Genomic DNA, 18,877 nt, shown 5'->3' with positions numbered 1-18,877 from the left:
GGAGGGAGGGGGCGTGGAATTTGAATGTATGGCCATGTTGCTATACAGGTTTCTGTTTGGTCTCGCAGTTGCCTCTTGCACTGATCTTCCTCCAAGGATCTTTGTCATCCATTCTCTGAAGGAGTGGAGCATCTCTGGTTAAAAGGATTGGTGAAGAGATGATGTGAAAGACCTGCACCTGGTGAGCTGCTGCCGGTCTAAGTAGAAAATATTGACCTTGATGGACCAGGGGGTCAGATCTCATGTGTCTGTGGGTCTTCCTTGGGAACAGATTCCTGCTCTGAGAAAACATGCCAAGGAGAACCTGCCACACCGTTGGGCCATAAAAAACCTCCACGCACCCTAGCACAGCCACTTTCTTTCCCTGGCTTTCCTTGCCCTCCCCCAGACTCTGTTCATTCCTTCAACCCACTCTTCAAGCCACTCTCAAGGTGTACATAATGTAAGGAAGGGGCTGAATGCCCCCCATAAGCATACATTCACTCCCTCTCTCTCTCTCTCACACACACACACATACACAATGAGCAGGAGTAAGACTGCTGACTTTGGAAAAAAGGCCCCTCTTCCTCCAGACTAGTTGCCATCAGTCCTACACAAACCCAGAAGCAGTGAAAGGCAAAGTAGAGTGAACGTGAAGGAGCAGAGTGCACGTGGATATGGTAGAGGCAAGGGGGCATACAATCTTGCAGCCTGCTCTCTTACCCTCTGTAGATGTTATTTCTGTAACAGCAGGGCTTTTTTTCTGGGAAAAAAGGTGGTGGAACTCAGTGGGTTGCCCTTGGAAAAAATAGTCAAATGGCTGGTGGTCCAGCCCCCTGATCTCCAGACAGAGGGGAGTTGAGATTGCCCTCCGTGTCACTGAGCGGTGCGGAGGGCAATCTAGACTCCCCTCTGTCTGGAGATCAGGGGGCGGGGCCACCAGCCATGTGACCATTTACAAGAGGTTCCGGAACTCCGTTCCACCATGTTCCAGCTGAAAAAAGCCCTGTGTAACAGACTTGGTTTATAGATAAGGTTTATACAATCATTCTCTCTCTTTCTTTTTTTGTCTGGAGAGCTTCAGTGCACTGATGTCAATGACTGGGATTACAGATTGAGCCCCAGACTCCATTAATTTATATCAAGGCAACAGAAACCGTAACCTGTTATATTGGAACACACCTGTTAAGTAATGCTTTCCCTAAGGAAAGGCTACTTCCCTGAAAAGTCTGTTCTAAAACCTATTCCAACGTCACTTTCATTAACAATTTATTAACAATTAACTACTCAATATTTGCAAGCCTTTAGGACGAAAGAGACTATTTGCTTTAAATATGAGTTTGTCTTGCTAAACTACTTAACTAAACACTCTTGCCCACAAAGAAAGCGGTCAAACTTTCTGAAGTTACAGCATTTACACGAGGGCAAGATCTGCAAATTGCTATATTGTAAACCTCAGCATAAGCACACACACACAGGCGTAGGTTAGGAAACCATCGTTGCTAATGTTCCCATGAAGAACTCGCTACCTCTAAGCAGGTAACACAATACAGTTTTTATTCACGTGAACACGCCAATGCTACATGTTCACAACTACAATGAGCTAAAGTGAGTATTAACAGATCAAGCCAACAGCACTTCCCGTAACTGTAATGGCAATTTCATCTCTGCCTAATCAGTCACATGAAGTGCTTATGGCCATAGCTGGTTGTTCAGTCTGTACGCTATTTGGACACAGAAACATGCCCTGAGGAATGGTCATGTCTGTCCATGGGAATGAAAATCTATTGAGTAAAGCAGCTTTTTGAGACAGTATGCATTTAAAAGGACACAGAATAAAACTCCATTCTAATTGTACCAAAAAAGCAGTACATACTTTGTAACAGAATTCCTCAAAGGTGAAAATGCCTTTGATCTCAGTCCTTTAAGTCACAACGGTATCAAAGCAGTATTCTAAAATAATGGTCTGTGGCATAAGGCACGACTAGAAATAAACATCATAGCTGTCTGAAATGAATTGGAAGGAAATAGTGTAAGTGCTCTTAAAATACTAAAATGAGTTGATTACATATTATCATTAGGCTTTCTAGACACTTCAAAGGAACCATCAGCAACAGAATTTTTTGCAGCTGTAAGGCCTGAGCGCCTTGATAAAAGCTCAGAAGCAGAGATAGGACGCAATTCTCTGCGGGGGACTTTTACTGGGGTTACTCCTTGACGGTGTGCCAGTGTCTCTCTTGTCCGAGAATGACAGCATCCTTGTGGGTGAGATTCTGCCAGTTGCCGCACTTTTCCTGCTTGCTCTTCGTTACTATTGGATGAACACGATGCGTTGGATACCAGTTCTGCACCATCCTGATCAAGTCTATGTGAATTCTGCTGTGCTCCTAAACCACCTGATGGGTGGTCTGTTTCTTTCAGTTTTCCAGATGGCTTGGGTATACTTACAAGTTCTTCCAAAGAGACACCTACTCTTTCTTGGTCCAGTATTCCATCATTAGAAGAATTACCTAAAGAGAAATATTCAAAGAAACAGCTGGCTTAGGTGTTTTGAGATTATTTCAACTTTTCTGCTTTTTTGTTAGGAATTTTAGCAGGGTCGATAGTTTTCTACTATTGGAAAGAGACCTGAAACACTTTTTAATAAAGAAATGACAAATGTAGTGACTGTACAGCCAAAGTTAGAAAGTGAAAATGTTGCGTTTTATACATATAATGAAAATTGCATGATAAATCAGCTCGACTCTACCTAAAATTTTTTAAAAAGCTGAAATTCAGGCTACCCTCTATGTGAACCACGTCTAAAAACAATGTGCAATCCAACTCCATTATGCTTGAGAGAAGTTCTACCACCGATATAAATGGCAACTGTGTGTATGATTGATCAGTCTTGTACTTTGTGTCAGAGGGCGAAGCATCGATTCTCCAAGGAGTTCCTTTAATTTCTTCTTCAGTTCTCTGCTCGTTTTCTTATAGAAGAACAAGTCTTTTTCTAATTGCTGGACTTTGGCTTCATATGTTTTAAGGGATTCTGTAATACTTCCCCCATCTTGCTCTAGAAAGACAAATCTAGTTTTAGATGCGAACTTGTCATGCTATATACAATGAATCAGAATCAAAAACAGAGAGCTGCAGAAAGCATGTTGAATCTTAAAGAATTATGAATGAAAGAAATCATCAGAAGGGATCTTTGCTGCCTTCCTCGTCACACTGCAGTCTTGCTGCGTCCTCTGAGCTGCTCTTGAGGGCAGACGAGCGTAGATGGAAGGAGAATGAAATGTACCCTCGCTATCTCCTAGCAATCATAAGCTGCAGCCCTCTTTGTGATACCCACTTTCTCCTTCTGTAGAATCCAATTCGGGGTAGTCTGTGTCTCACTTTCAATTAGGGTTGCCAGGTCCCCCCCCCTGGCAATTAGTGGATGATAGGGTGCGGCAGGAACTTACCAGAGAGTGCATGCACAATCGTTATCTCCAGCCAATGACGTCACTTCCAGAACGACCCAGAAGCAATGGCATCATGCTTTAGCACTCTGTCTAAAACCATAGTGTTTCGGTCGAAAGCACAATGTTTTTGGCAGATTGCTGAAGAATATGCCCCAGCCCAGCACCATTGCTTTCAGGTCAGGCCAGAAGTGATGTCATCATGGGGGAAAGACAGTCGTGCAACTCCCTTTTGGCTGTCCGGCTACCACCCGCTGATCAGCTGAGGATCAATAGCAGAGACAAGAAATTACCACAAGATTGCCCGCCATAAAGGGGCACCTGGAAACCCTACTTTCAATTTGTCTCCCCTTCTGAAAGAGTTCATTTGTAATGCAAGAAGCATGCTTGGGTGGGTGGGGGAGACGGCAGCGGAGAGATGGAGACTGTTCTTAGAGATGAAGCCACAGAGAAGCTTGTGTGGAAGGTAAAGCGAAGAGAGAGACATCCATTCGAAAGACTACAAGTCACTAAATGACAACAGAAGAGCTTGCAGGCTGCACAGATGCACTAGTAATTCAGCTCTGAGGAAAACACGCAAAAAGCCAAGGATGATTTTTTTTTCAAACGATAGGAAGGAAAATATTGAGCACGTCCAAAGAGATATTGTCATATTTAAAGTTTCAAAAATGTAATTTAAGATTATTTTAATAAATTAAAATGTGCTCCCTGTTGATCTTTGGTTTGTTACAACCCTACTTTGTATCTTAAAATCAAAGCTGGTTAGATGTTTTTATCTAACTTCCTGATCTTGAGCGGGAGCCTGGTCTGGTGGGACTGCGTTTCTGGGTCTGTATGGCCCCTTGATTGATAGGGAAGATGTTGGGAGGGACTGATTTTGGAACAACACAATTTAGCATTTCAAAGAACTGCAAAATATTTATATTCTATAATTCAGACGGAAGGACATTTTCTAATACTGACTATATAAGTTTACATGGCAAATTCCTGCCTCCCCCAATCAAATACCTTTGCAATGAACTAGTATTAACTGCATCTTTTGCTCATACTCTTTTTGTTGGACAGTCAGACGGCGATCGCATTGAAGCATGAGATGCTGAAGTGCTGATTCAAGCTCTCGTACTATGTTTTCTTGTTCCATTACCCTCATGCCTAGTTCTTCAGTTTGGAGCTGCAATTTACGTTCACTCTCTCGGAGGCTGATAACCTAACAAAGATATTGGCAAATCAAATTGCTGTGAACAATGGAAGCCCAGCACACCACAATTATTATTTTTTTTTAAATTTATAACTTTTTTAAAAAAATTGAATTAAAAAATTGTCAGTGTGAAGAATGCAAATACAGTAAAAGCTTTGAGTGACAACTCCCAAGTCCACCTTTCCCTGAGTCAGCCCATGGGAGCTGACAAAATATTGGAAGAAGGTTGGCAGTTGACAGTTAAGTCTGTTGGTATTTCCTCACATACATAAATTTTCTGTCTCTCACACACACTAGAGACACAACATTGCATAATGTCCCAGAGAATTAGGTATACTATTTATTTAGTTAAAATTATATAACATGTTCTCAACACAAATTTTTGAGGTGAATAAAACACAAGAAAATGAAAACCATTAAAAAAAATCAAATGACATTTTTAAAAGTTGTCAGCGAATCAAACCAAACCTTTAAGTATACTACATCAAATTCTTTGTAAATTTATACAAGTATCCATTTCTATGACTGTATGTATATAGAGCAAGGTCAGCCACATCCGGTCTTGTATCCCAAACTAAGAAATGTTCTTAAATCAAGTTCTGCCCCCGTGTCTATTTTGCATTCAAGTTTCTCATAAACATAGCCAAGTCTTTCTGTTTGAAGTGAGTCTCATGCATACGTTCCCTGAATTCCATGCTTCATGCTCTGCTAAGAGAGCAGAGAGGAGGTTCACCTACTGTTTGGATCTGGGCAAATTCTAATCTACTCTTATCTTACCTTATGTCTTAGTCCTCTCAGCTAAGTACTAAGAAAGTGCACACTAACCCCTTTAGGGGAGTGGGATGGTTAGCAACTGGAAGCTGGTTGTTGTTTGGTACACCAGCTATTTCTCTCCCCCATAATACAGGTATTTATTTTAAATGTTATAAATGAGAAGGCTTGAAGGAAGCAGATAGTTAGGGATCAAAAGTTCAAGCGCTATTAAACATCGGATCCATGTATTTGAATCACTCCATTGGCATTTAAAGTTTAAAATGAAAGTGAACTCCTTTTTGTTCAACAATGTTGGCTGAAAGGATTGTCTCAAGAAACCCACACAACACGATCAGGTCTTGGCCCGTCTAGGTTTCTATATGGTGCCAGTCTGAAAGGGAAGCAGTATTTAGTACCCTATCCCAATAGCTTGGAGAAATAGCTAGGTGAGGGAGTGGATAAGGGACTGGTCTGACTGGTCTGGGCTGACTGGTCTAGTGATGTCTTTGGAAAAGTGAGTGGGGAGATGGTGTGTATAGTTATCTTGCATAATTAAACAGACAAGATGGATGGTGAATCTTTGTGGCTCACTAACCCATCTGTGCCTCTGAGGAAGCTGAGAGTGAGGCAGCTTTGTGATGGCAGGGTTGGGGGGGACTGTAACCCCCAAACTGTAGCTGTTATTGAGATTAAAGTTTGGGTTAAATTAGAGAACACTTGTAACTTTATGTGTGTGGGGGGGTGGAGTTTTGTTTTGTGGCTAGAGCCCTCCTGAGGTAACAGTGAAAAGGATAAAACATAAGGTGGTTCTACAGAGAAAGTCACAGTAAGTTAAAAGGAAAAAGAAAGGAATAATGTAGTAAAAAAGGATTTGCCCTTCTGAGGTAAACATTTAATGTAAAATGTAAGGAACTGCGATAAGAATCCCAGATAAGAAGGAAAAGAAAAGGACAAATCGGGCAAAAGAGACTTGGCCTCCTGAGGTAATTGGTTAATGTAAAATGTAAGGAAGAGCTGTGATAAGAATCAAAGAGAGTTAAGAAAGGAAAAGGACAGGTTTGGCAAAAGATTTCTTGCTCCATGTTGCTATCATATGAACATAACTTTTAGTTTGTTCGTTATATATAATGATAACCAAGTTGTCTCATAATGCTTTCACACATATCCTGTTCAGCCTATGGGTGAAACAACTGATTCTGCAGCCCTGCATTGGGAATTAACAATAATTGTCATCTGTTTATCCTTTACTTTTAAAAGAACCAGTGGAGCATTACTGCATCATAGAAGATGAAGAGAACTGTGGTTCTCGAAAGCTTACGCTACAGTAAAGTTGGTTAGTCTTAAAGATGTTACTGAAATAACTGTGCAATCCTAAGCAGAGTTACTCCAGTTTAAACCCATTAAAGTCAATGGGCTTAGACCAGAGTAACTCTGTTTAGTATTGCACTGTAAGAACATACCAAGCAACGATTATGTGTAACTTTAAAGAAAAAAAATGCAGCATTTGCTCTGTTGTATAATATTATTTTGGACAAACCTTATTAAAATACTTTAAGAGAATTGCTTGCAGCTCAACAGCAGACAAGGAAACTAATTTCCCCATCACATTGGCCTCACTCTGTGAGAGGATCTGAGATGAGTCTCTGAGCGAGTTCTTGTGATTTTGGATACTTTCATTCTTGTAGGCAATGGCTGCCTCCAAAGCATCAATTCCCTCTTCGAGCTGGAACAGAATGTGCTCTTCCTGGAAAGAAAGCAAAAATTACAACTTAAGTTAAGGCTCATCAAAAATCAACCAACTCTAAAATCACTATGTTTATTAATGTGCGTCAACACATATATGAAAGGTGATACAAAGACACAGCACAGCACGTCTGCTACACACCATGCTACTTCTATAGCGGAACCACATTAAAGTATAATTTAAGTGGCAATCATCCCTCACGGTAGGCCCTACTCAGAGGGCAACTGCTCATATCAGAACACCATTAATGCCAAGAGTAGCGCCCATTGCGTCCATTGGGGCTAACTACCAAGTAAGCAAGCACGGGATGCAGCCTTATTTAGACCTGTACTTGATCTCAATAGTTTTCAGAAACTCATCAAAAAATCCTCAGAGATGATCAGATATGGCAGGCAGCATCCTCCGTGTACAGTCTGCACATCCAATCTGTTCATGCAACAGGTAGTTGTATGGGAGCAGTCATATATTCCCAAGCAGTAACTGTAGACTTTGCCAGCATCCCAGGTCGCTCTGCTACCTGAAACCTGAGGGCTTGCACCATCTCCTTATTGGGCTTATCCTCACAAGACTCCCATTTTATAGTGATATGATGAAGCTGCTCTGATTCTGAACTACTTAAGTTATGGCCAAGTAATTAAATGACAGCCGCCGTCAGTCATGCAGCCAGTGGAAGCAGAGTTCAAATGGACATAAAATGAACACAACATAAAAATACAGTAGGAAAAACACACACACTTTCATTTAAACACAGTAACTAGCTACTTCTTGGGCTGGTCTTGACTCCAATGAGCCAGCTCATCATGATATAACTTTAGTGAGTCTTATATATCATGTCTAATTTGGTGTTTAAGAGGGAAGTCACTATGGCTTCACAGAGGAGGGCAAGAAGTCCCTGCTTTGGACTGTCTCCAATCTACAGAGATTATCATTGGCCAAGAACTTTTCTCAGTTAAGCTGTAATTGAACCGGAAATAAACTGCTGTTCTTAAAAAAAATTTAATGGAATATGGTTGTTGTGGATTTTCTGGGCTGTATCGCCGTAGTCTTGGCATTGTAGTTCCTGGTGTTTCGCCAGCAGCTGTGGCTGGCATCTTCAGAGGTGTAGCACCAAAAGACAGAGATCTCTCAATGTCACAGTGTGGAAAAGATGTTGGCAGGTAATTTATATCTACTCAGATCTCTGTCTTTTGGTGCTACACCTCTGAAGATGCCAGTCACAGCTGCTGGCGAAACGTCAGGAACTACAATGCCAACACCACGGCTATACAGCCCGGAAAATCCACAACAACCATCGTTATCCGGACGTGAAAGCCTTCGATAATACATTAATGGAATATATTTAACAAACTCAGTTTTTCGTTCCCATTTTCACATCTTTCAGTATTGGTTTTTAGCTTGTGATCAGAATCCTCCTTTTCTACGAATAGTAACTAGCATTTGCACTTATCCAATAGATAACTTACTTCAGGGGATAACACACTGCCATTTTTAAGTTTCTCATCCACACTGTTTCTTCTTGTTAGCAGCTGATCTCTCTCCTTCTGCAGCACCTGAACTTCTTGCAAAATCTTTCCGTGCTCATCACTGGTACTGCTTTGAAGTTGTATATTTTTGTCACATAATTCCTGATCCAACTTGCTCAGATTGGTAGATAATTTCAAGCTGTCTGTATTGAGTGCCTGAAAAGACAGAATTGAAAACACCAAGGTTTGAGTCCAATGGCTGCTTAAAGACCACAAGATTTCCAGGGTATAAGCTTGCAAGCATCAAGGCTCCCTTTTGTCAGATATGAACCTTTGTTGTTCTACTCCAGACCAACATGGCTCTTTTCAGGAGATTGGTGGTAACTTTTTTAAAAAGCAAGCAAAATCACTAACATGTAAGCATCCACAAATTTTAATGAAACAAGTCATGATCAATCAAGGGCATCAATTTTATTTTTTTAACAAATATTTATTTTTGCTTTTAATGGTGATACTGTAAATGAGTTAATGTGCAACCCATTCATATGACCTGAGATGTATTCATGGGCTTCCAGAAAAAAAATTAATATTTTGCATTTCATCTCTAACCCACAGTGTTAAATATTATTTTTGCACAATCCTGATTTTACAGCAAAATTAAAGGACTTCATTATTTTCTCATACATTTAGAGTTTTTTTCAGCAGGAACACAGTGGAACAGAGTTTCGGCACCTCTTGAAAATACTTGGCAATAGTGCGTGAAAATAATATTATTTCAAAGAATCCCGTGTGTTTCTTCCTCATTTCCCTCTTGAGAGTTCTGCCACCTCTTTTCCCAGAAAAAAACCTTTGCTCTTAGATAGCACCACAGTAGCACAAACATAAAGCACCTGGCTGGATCGCAGCTTCTTTATTTCCAGGTGGGTCTTTTCTTGTATCAACTGCTCCTTCTTGGAAATGATGGCTTCTCTTCTCTTTAAATCCTCCTCCAGATTAGCCAGCTCTTGACGCTGCTGCAAAATCTTCTCGAGCTCTTCATCAAGCCACTTCTTTTTCTCTTCTAAATTCTGGAATTTAGAAAGGGGAAAAGGACATAAGGTTAGCCTGGATTCATACCTATATCTTTTATACCCATGTTTTTCCTCCATGAAAAGCAGCACTGGGTTCACAGGCTTCTGGGATTTAAATCCAAACCTGAAACATACAAAATGCACCACAGACCCATCTATTCCCATACACACCTGTCTGTCAGTTAGGATCTTCCTTGGAGGTCGGCGGGGGGTTACTGTTTCCTCTTTTATTTCTCTGAGGTAAGCAGGCTGTTACTAGAGGCTAGGCCTTTATGGCTAGCCCATTGCAAGAACATCCTTTCATGCAGCCATTCACCCCACAGCACATCTTGAGCTCTCAGTGCCCAGTGGAAGTATACTAATTTTCCCAGGAATTCTGTTGATTTTATTTGGTTTGTGTGTGTTTTTCTAAATTCTCCCTTTCTCACACATACACGTGTTGTTCTTATTGTCTTCATGCTCCAACCAGTTATCTGACCACATGCCATGCACTTAAAACAAACAAACAAACAAACAAACCCTTGTGGCTGTATTGATATTTTATATACTTGCTGCTTTTAATAGCAGCTTTTTTTCAAAACTTCCTGTTTTTTTAATGTTTTTGATTATTGTATGCTTTTCATTATTTGAATTTATGATACTTTTTGATTATTGATTATGCTTTTAATTATTTGAATTTATGATACTTTTCCTAGCAGAAAACATATTTATCTCGCAAAATCCCAGTAGCTCCATAAACATATTAGTTACCTGCAGTTGCTGTGGAAGTTCAGATGAATTTTTCCTTTTAAACGCAGCAATTTCTTTCTCTTTTAGTTTCAGAATCTTTTCTTGTTGTTCCGTCTTTTCCAGAAGTTCCTGCAAGCAAAAAAAAGAAACACAAATATTAATCTACTGATTCTGATTCAGTTTTGTTCCTACCATATGTAGATGTAGAATCTTCAAGAATCTCTCGAATTTCCAGCCTGCATGAAAAGTGGCAACATTTGGTTTCCATGAGAAGTTCTGTGAAATATATTTGCAGATTTATTGATTTCATGTGTATTCATGATGCCATTTGTACTTAGTCAGGATTTTTAACTTGTGATGTCTGACTTATAACATGTAGTATATTCACACTAACAAACAAGGAAAAAGCTGAAACGCATTTGGTGTTCTGAATTAACTTAATATGTAACAAACACATGTTGGCGGTTGATTGATAAACTAGTTAAGCAATGAATACGCATCATATTGCTTAGATGCATATATTTATTGCATACATTGGTTTACTAGCTATTAAGAATCGGCGAAACGATTTTATTGTGTTCTGTTGTCTATTATTAAATATACTTTATTGTTGTTATTAAAGTGTACTTTTATTTTGGTTTCTCTATTTATACTTTTTGGGGGTAGTTGTTCATGCAACCTTTTCTGGTTACCTAATCTTTGGATTTGGTTTTGTTGTTGCCCCCTCCTTTTTTAGGTTTGACATTCATCACACTTGCGCATGCTTCCAGGTGGACTGTTTACGCTCCGACATGAAGAATTTCAGTATATAAAACTGAATTTTAACAACAGGATTTGTTATGACACAGGAACTGACAGAAGAGAATTAAACAGATCAACTATATACAATTATTTCAGTTAAATATCCACACTATATTTCTTAAAACGTAGATATAAAAGTATAATTTGGTTAGGTCAGACGGTTCAAAGCACTGTATACACAGTGCCCGCAATTCTTACACAACCCCTGTAAGTTAATTCCTGACTAAAGCAATACTTTAATCAAAGGCATCCTGCCTCACAGCTGATACTTTGAGCTACAACACGACACCATGGGCAATAACGTTTATGATTAAAAAGGGAGTGGGAGGAAAGAAGGTTCGGAGTCACGCACCACAGCTTAAAGAAAACAAAGAAACAATTCTTATTCAATTTTTATTGGCTAGGTACCAGAAGTTAAGTATCTTACCTTGACCTGCTGCTGGCCCTGTTGAATTTCTGCCTCCAAGGATTTCTTTTTTTCACTCTCTTCATGCAGTCTTTTCTGAAGTTCGGCTTGTTGATCTTTCATGTGAATGACATTCTGTTCCAGTTCTGCTACACGTTTCACGTTCTGGGTGGAGAGTGATGCAAAGTTCCTCGTGTCTTGCTGTTTCCTCTGTAAATCCTGTGACGATATTGAATGTTTTAGCCAGACCGCCATACTGAGCTTTACTACGGTTTCGTTATTAAGAATTGTCTGATTTGTTTTTATTACAGTTTTGTTTTACTGTGATTTCCATTTTATTGTGAACTGCCTTGAGTACAGTTTTTCGGCTCAAAGACAGCATTTTTTCTGTAAAGAAAGTCAGGCATGCGGACACACTGTACAGAAAGAAAACATAGGTCTTGGGGTAATAAAACAATAAAGGTCTTGGGATTATATCGCTTAAAATTAATATGTGAAGTACACGTGTATTTGCAGACATGTAGAATTCGCTATGTTGCATTTTCACAGAAAAAAATATTTCTTGGAAAATGTTTTATGGATAAATACTTCTTGCTGGTTTTTACAAGATGCCCATACTTGTGTTATACCAGAAACTACATGCAGAGTCATTTGTCCAGTAAATAATGTGCATTGACAGACAAGCAATCATGTTATGGGGAAAACGTCAAAAATCTGAATTATGTTCAACAAAGTTGAATATAAGCCAAGATTCATCTGACTTCAAAACCAAACCTCCTGTTTGTTTGTTACATCTTTATACTACCCCTTCTACTCCAGTGGCACACAACATCCCTCCCTCCCTTTATTCTAATGACCCTATGTGGTAGGTTAGGCTGCATATGTGTAACAAGGTACAAGGCCATCCAGCATGAACTCTAAGACAAAGTAGGCATTTGAACCAGGGCCTCCTATCCCAAGAAGTATTTAATTTGTCAAGCAGTAGGACTATGTTTATTTATATATTTACATTATTTATAGTTCGCATTTCTCACTGAGACTCAAGGTGGATTAGAGAGTGAGTCAACACAGTCAATTTCAAGGCTGTTTCAACGAACAATGTAAATATAAACGCAAATTTGCAGAGACTTAAAACTAACAAAAATACGATACAGAGTTGAAGAAATGCTAAAACAGAGCATAAGCAATTCTGAGACCAACATGTTAAACATAAAAACTATCCAACAGGATCATACTTACAGTAATAGGCAGTACATAGTAGTAAAGTCTATAGTCTTTATCTATCCCTTTACTTATGTAAGTCTTTGAGACCACTGTATGCATTGTCTTTTTATAATACTTACATCGCCTGTATGGATACAGCAGTATCATTCCCCTGATATTGCAGCTGGTGGGCTGAAGAGGTGTGGCTTGCTTAAGCCCCCAGAGTGAATGCATAGGGAGGGGCTGGGACTCCGTGGAAGAACTTGTGCTTTGCATAAATAGGGTCCCAGATTTAACTGCAGGATCCTGCAGTCAAAAAGGACCAGGAAGTAAGTGATGTGAAAAGACAGCCCAAGACCCGGGAGAGCCGCTGCCAGTCTGAGTAGACAGTATCAACCTTGATGGACCGATGGTTTGAATCAGTATAAGGCACCTTCACATGCATTCAATGCATGGCAGAAGAGATTAAAAGCGAGGACTTCCTCATCTATCACTCACTGGCTCAGCTGCTATGATAAACCAGCTCTCAGGTTTATGGTCACGCTAACTGAGCAATTTGATTTGATTTATTACGACGGAATATTATTCACCATAATAGTGGCATAAAGGATACACTAATAAGATCCATATATAACAATATGCAGGATATTCGTATTGCTCTCCAGTACCTGCATTTTAAGTTTTGCCGCATCCATCTTCTTCCTAAATTCTTTCTGCAGCCTGGCTTTCTCTTCCATGTCTCTTAACTCCTTGCTCTCTAGCTCCTGCAACTGCTTTTGTGTTTCAGCTAATTCCATTTTTGCTTGCTCTGCTTCATGTTCCAGTAGTGTCATTTTCTGAGAATACTGCTTGGTTACAGATTGGGCGTCGTTACCTTGAAAACCCCAAAATCAGGAAGGGGAAAACAACAACAACACACACCCCAAATCACCATTTGTGACTTTTAACGTTGGAGCAGCACTTGGCACAAAATGAGTCTATTTATTAAAATAGAATCTAACAGCATTTAGAGTTATTGCCACCATACTATTTTATTGCTATCAGAATATCTACTTTAGAAAGGTAAATCTTTCACTTTATACCCAGAACCCTCCCACACCCACTCTTGCCTCACTTCCTTATATAACACACGGTTCAAGCAGATCAGCCAAATCACACAGCAATTCCTAACACCAAATTAAAAACCAAACAGAGAATACATGATTGCTGTTCTTGCCTACATACCTATTTGTGGCTAAAGTGCGACTCACAAAATCCAATTACCTGTTTTTACCAGTTCTTTAATCAGTTCTTCTTTCATTCTGATATTAAGCGTAAGTTCATTCATTTTTTGCTTCGCAGCAATAAGTTTTAGCTCTGAATTCTTTAACTTCTGCAAATTTAGTATCTGACTCTTTCGGATATTTTCAATGTCTTCACCTTGAAAAAAAGGATAATATTTATACATACTTATGCACTAGGCTTGATGTTTCATCTTTAAGCTGTTTCACAGCATGTGAAGAAAAACTGGGATATACCTTTTATAAATGTCTGGAGTAGGCAAACCCTCTAACCCCGGTACTGGGAGCTGCGAACAGTCACACAGAGTCCCAGCAGCCTTCTTAGAAGGATATACCCCACTTATTTGTATGAGACTCACTGGTCTCTGGGTTCTTTATCTGGGGGACCATGCACACAGCAAGTCAAGCACTCGAGACACAGGCATGAAATGGAAAACAGTCATTAACTTGAGAGAGTGCTTGGAAAATAGCAATAGGCACTCTCAATGCAGAAGCAATGGCAAACAAAACAACTTCGTTCTAATCTAAGCTAAAAACTGACTAACTAGACAGATGACTGACTAACTTGCATACTCCAGTAGCTCAGATGCTCATACTCACGGCCTACCCCTGGGCCGGGCTGTGTCAGGAGAAGAAGAAGAAAAAAAACACATAAGGAGCTAGCTTTTAAAACATAATCGACCAATCAGAACTCAGTGTGATATCAAGGTAGCTGGCCAGAGAGCTGAGACAGAAGACATGCAAAAAGCAAAGCTTTCTGTCTCTCAAGGCCACCTCGTCAGAGCACAAGTAACGGGTGCACTTGATTAGCTGAGCTATTCTAGACAATCAACAAAATAAAATTATTTACATTATTCAAACAAGGAAAACTATTAAAAACACAAGATTAAATTCTAAGCAAGTCTATTGGGAAATATGTCCCATTTTATGCAATGGAGCTCACTCCCAGGAAAGTGGGAGTTTGCGCAAGGCGCTTTTTCCAGCTGCCTTAACTGGCTTCTCTAGCAGCAGCGCTGGGTCCAGTATAACCCCCCAGGCTCTTAACTGAGAGCCTTGCTACAAGTAACATTTTACACGTGAAGGATAAAGGATCATTTTCGCAAGCCTTTCTGGGAACTGAAGTCCCTCTCCCCCCACCCCTTTTCCTTTTGTTCCTTCCCCTCTCTGTTAGAATGGCTGCCTGAAGAGACAGAGAGAGCCTACGGCAACATCAGCTTTTGCAAATCGTCTTGCTGGGGTGGGTGGGGGGGGGAAATGCTCTGGAGAAAGCTGAGAAAGTTGCAGCTGCCTGCCCCAAAGATCGTTGAGAGCAGGCTTGTGGCTGGAGGAACAATTTGCAAAAGTTGCTGTTGCTGCAGGCTTTCTCTGTCTCTTCAGGCAGCGAGGGGAAGGAACAGAAGGAAAAGGGGTGGGGGAGAGGAACTTCAGTTCCCAGAAAGGCTTGCGAAAATGATCCTTTATCCTTCACGTGTAAAATGTCACTTGCAGCAAGGCTCTCTGTCTTCAAGGATCAGCTGAACCACATGAAAGGTGGGAAGCAAAACGTCCTTCGAGATCTCTGCCTTCCCAACCTGCATCACTTCCATCTTGTTTGGGTTCAGTTTCAATCTCTTTGTGTTAGGGGAAAACTCCCCTTGATCATATTGCTTTTGTTATGTTCTTATAGAGATAGAACAATTTTATTTTGGTTCTGCAGAAAGGCATGTTGGGATGAGCTTTGGGTGCCTCCTGCCCTTATTCTCTTTTCCCCCTACATGAATTCGCCTTGCAAAACTAGCAGTTTAGCTGTCCACTATAGGAGATAAGGGTATTTCAGGGCATTGTGATTTATGATAGGAGACGGCCTCCAAAGTGTGCCAAAGTGTTATGGCTTTGTTCCTTTAGCATTTCCTACATTGTCTCAATAATGTACCCTTCTTGGTATGCGAAAAGATAACAAGAGGACTAAAGAGTGCCAAATGTATTACATAATACACTAAAATGACCTGTCAATCTTTCAGGGTTTCTGAATAGATGTTTTCTTATTTGTGTAAGGAGTGTCAGGTTCTGAATGCTGTTGTGTATATCTTTGCCTAACCGACTCCATATTTAATCCTTTCAGTGTTTAAGTGCTTTCTTCCCAGGTGCCAAGGTTCCCAGGCAGCTATCTCACAGAGAAGGATTGTTTTGGCTACTGCTATTCCACCAAGAACCGGCCTTGAAGAACTTTCGCTTTCCTAGCTTCAAAGGGATTGTTTTGAGAACTATGGGGGGAGGTTGGGCCTGCTGGGAACTGTTACTTTGTACCTCATGCTTTGCCTGTAATTGGTAACAATTCACATGTACCATCCTGAATATTGTATTCAGACCAGTGGACTATAATGAACTAATTCTTCAGTAAAAAACCCTTTTGGAAACAATGGACTTTTGTCTAATTGCAGAAGGTAGTCTGGAGTAAGGACATTATTTAGCCACAGTTCTGACAAGGAGAAACATGATATTTTGAATATCTTTCTTTGTTGATTTGTTTGTAATAACCTATATAAGATAGGTTAGCATGCATTGTCAGAAATCTCTGCTTTGCATCAGTTTATTTACTCTATTTACTCTAATAATTTTTTTCTTATTTTGCCAATATTTTTGCCTTGATTAATAGAGTGGAGAAACCACTTTTGGGGTCTCCCTGAACAGGGAAATTGGTGAGTTTCCCTCACAGTTTGTTTTCAGTCAGCTGACTATAGCTTTCAGGCAGTTATTTAAAACCTCTACTGCGTTACCAGGGGATTTGGGTTGACAGCTGGGTGGCGTCTGCATATCAATGACATCCGACTCTATAGCTACGAATTATTTCTTCTACGTGAGATTGAATAACATGGGTGATTAGCTTGTGCCCTGTAGAACTACACAAAATAACTCCCACCTTCAAGATCGCTGGTCTCCAACAGTAACGATTTAAACCCATCCAAGACACATCCCCCAAGACCCACTTCTGCCTCTAAACACCTAAGTAGGATGGCATGTACTGCATCAAAGGGTGCAGATAGATCTCGGAGGAGCAACAAAGAAGCATGGCCTTTGTCTACATTCAGGCTGAGTCTCCATCCCACAGCCCAGCCTGAAAAGGGCTGAGAGCATCAGAGTTATTCAAGAAGGCCTGCAGTTTGCCTGCTACTGCTGTCTCAATCGCTTTGCCCAGAAAGGGCAGAATGGGGAGTGGAAAATAATTGGCCACATCATTTTTATCTCGGGACTGTTTTTTAATTAGCAAGCAAATAACCACTTCTTTATCCTTCATCTTTATCCTCGCTTCATGGAAAAAGCGCTCCAATCCCATCTTTATTTTTCTTTTGCACTTTCTCTAGTTCTTCAGTATCTTTATTGAGAAGTGGCAACCAGACACTCTGCACACAGCATTCCAAATGTGGCTGCACTAGGGATTTATATAAAGGTCATTACGAAATTGGCAGTTTCGTTCTCAGTCTCGTTCCTCATCCTCCCCAGCATGTAATTTCCTCCTTTTCAATTGCAGTTTCATGTTGAGTCGATGTTTCCATTGAGCTATCTACCACAACCACAAGGTGCTGGGGGGTGGGGGGAGAAGCACCACTGTCCGTTCAGAACCCATCAGCATGCATGGAATGTTAGGATATTTGCCCCAAAGGGCATCACTTTCACCATCCTGAATGTTCAAAACTTTCTTGGGCTGCTGGAACTAGTTTTGCTTGTTTGAAACTGGTGCATTTGAAGCTACCTTTACTGAATTCTGCCTGAAGAGCAGCTGCTCTTCCACTGAGCCAGAGCCCCTCCCTCATTTCCACAATGCACACAAAAAACACAACCATGCCTTTTGCATACTGGGCCATTAATTTTACGTCATTACCTGTAACCGTTTCATTCTGTGCAATGTCTTGCGAAGAGGAACTGTGCAATGTTTCTTTTGGTTCAGAGACAAAGTGATGGGAAGCTTGTTTGTGTGTCCATGTACGGTTCAAACTCTTTCTAGAGAAATTAAAGCCAAAATGTTGTATTGATTTGAGTTTAAAATAGATAAAATGTGAAGTCACTCTTTTGCTGTACCTCTCATGATGTACAAAACCAGAACCCTAGCTCTGCTGAATAACAGCGCAGCTAAAGGCCAAACTAGATGTTACATCTGCAGCAAGACGAGCTGAGGTTCCCTGGCCCATTTTACAGACAGACATGATGTCAGGGAACTCATGTTCCTAATCACTCCAGGGCCAGGTTTGGCTTGGGCGTGCACCATGAGGAGAGGTGGATTGATAGCCTCCCTCCACCCCCGAATTGTGTTCCTGAGCTGAATGGGTTTCTAAGGGGATGGCTGAAGCTCCTCCTTCCCCTAATGCTGCACTCCCAAACTGATTCACACCCTAGAGAAAGGCTAAGCTCCTCCTTCCCCTAATGCTGCACTCCCAAACTGAATCATGCCCTTGGGGGAAGGCAAAAGCTCCACCCAGTGCTGACCTCCTGAGCTAAATCAGATCCTGGAGCACCCGGGAATGTTAGTTCCCCGACATCACATCTGTCTGTAAAATGTGCTGGGGAAGACCAACCTGTCTTGTGGTTGACATAATAACTAGTTTGGTCTTTATAAAGGTGCTAAGATGTTCTTCAGTGGCCAAGGTGCAATATGATTTGTCCTGCTAGTGCAGAACTAGTATTCTGTATTGCCCCTGTTCTCAACACCTACCCGACCTAATTGCTATGTGCTATGAAGAGCCAACCCCATTTATTCAAGTGTATCCTTTGTACAACATTGTGTCAGGCGGACAGGTTTATACATGCAGGGCAATGGGCTATACCAGCTCAGA

General features: G+C 40.7%; 1 protein-coding gene across 1 annotated transcript in view; it reads right to left on the bottom strand.

Annotated features, from left to right (window-relative positions):
• Positions 1–1,519: 1,519 nt before the first annotated feature.
• The window catches only part of LOC129327274 (kinesin-like protein KIF27), a 32,373-nt gene continuing 15,015 nt past the window's right edge, over positions 1,520–18,877 (bottom strand). Inside the window, exons 8-18 of the mRNA XM_054975772.1 lie at positions 17,929–18,047; positions 14,053–14,208; positions 13,458–13,663; positions 11,608–11,805; positions 10,401–10,508; positions 9,471–9,647; positions 8,581–8,796; positions 6,911–7,117; positions 4,431–4,629; positions 2,876–3,034; positions 1,520–2,489 (exon numbers count right to left, since the gene is read on the bottom strand). Of these exons, the coding sequence (XP_054831747.1) occupies positions 2,044–2,489; positions 2,876–3,034; positions 4,431–4,629; positions 6,911–7,117; positions 8,581–8,796; positions 9,471–9,647; positions 10,401–10,508; positions 11,608–11,805; positions 13,458–13,663; positions 14,053–14,208; positions 17,929–18,047 (2,191 nt within the window). The 3' untranslated portion in view covers positions 1,520–2,043. The remainder of the gene's footprint in view (positions 2,490–2,875; positions 3,035–4,430; positions 4,630–6,910; positions 7,118–8,580; positions 8,797–9,470; positions 9,648–10,400; positions 10,509–11,607; positions 11,806–13,457; positions 13,664–14,052; positions 14,209–17,928; positions 18,048–18,877) is intronic.

The sequence above is a fragment of the Eublepharis macularius genome, chromosome 4, assembly GCF_028583425.1.
Source record: "Eublepharis macularius isolate TG4126 chromosome 4, MPM_Emac_v1.0, whole genome shotgun sequence".
NCBI classification, from domain to species: domain Eukaryota; kingdom Metazoa; phylum Chordata; class Lepidosauria; order Squamata; family Eublepharidae; genus Eublepharis; species Eublepharis macularius.
This window is presented reverse-complemented; position numbering and strand designations above follow the sequence as displayed.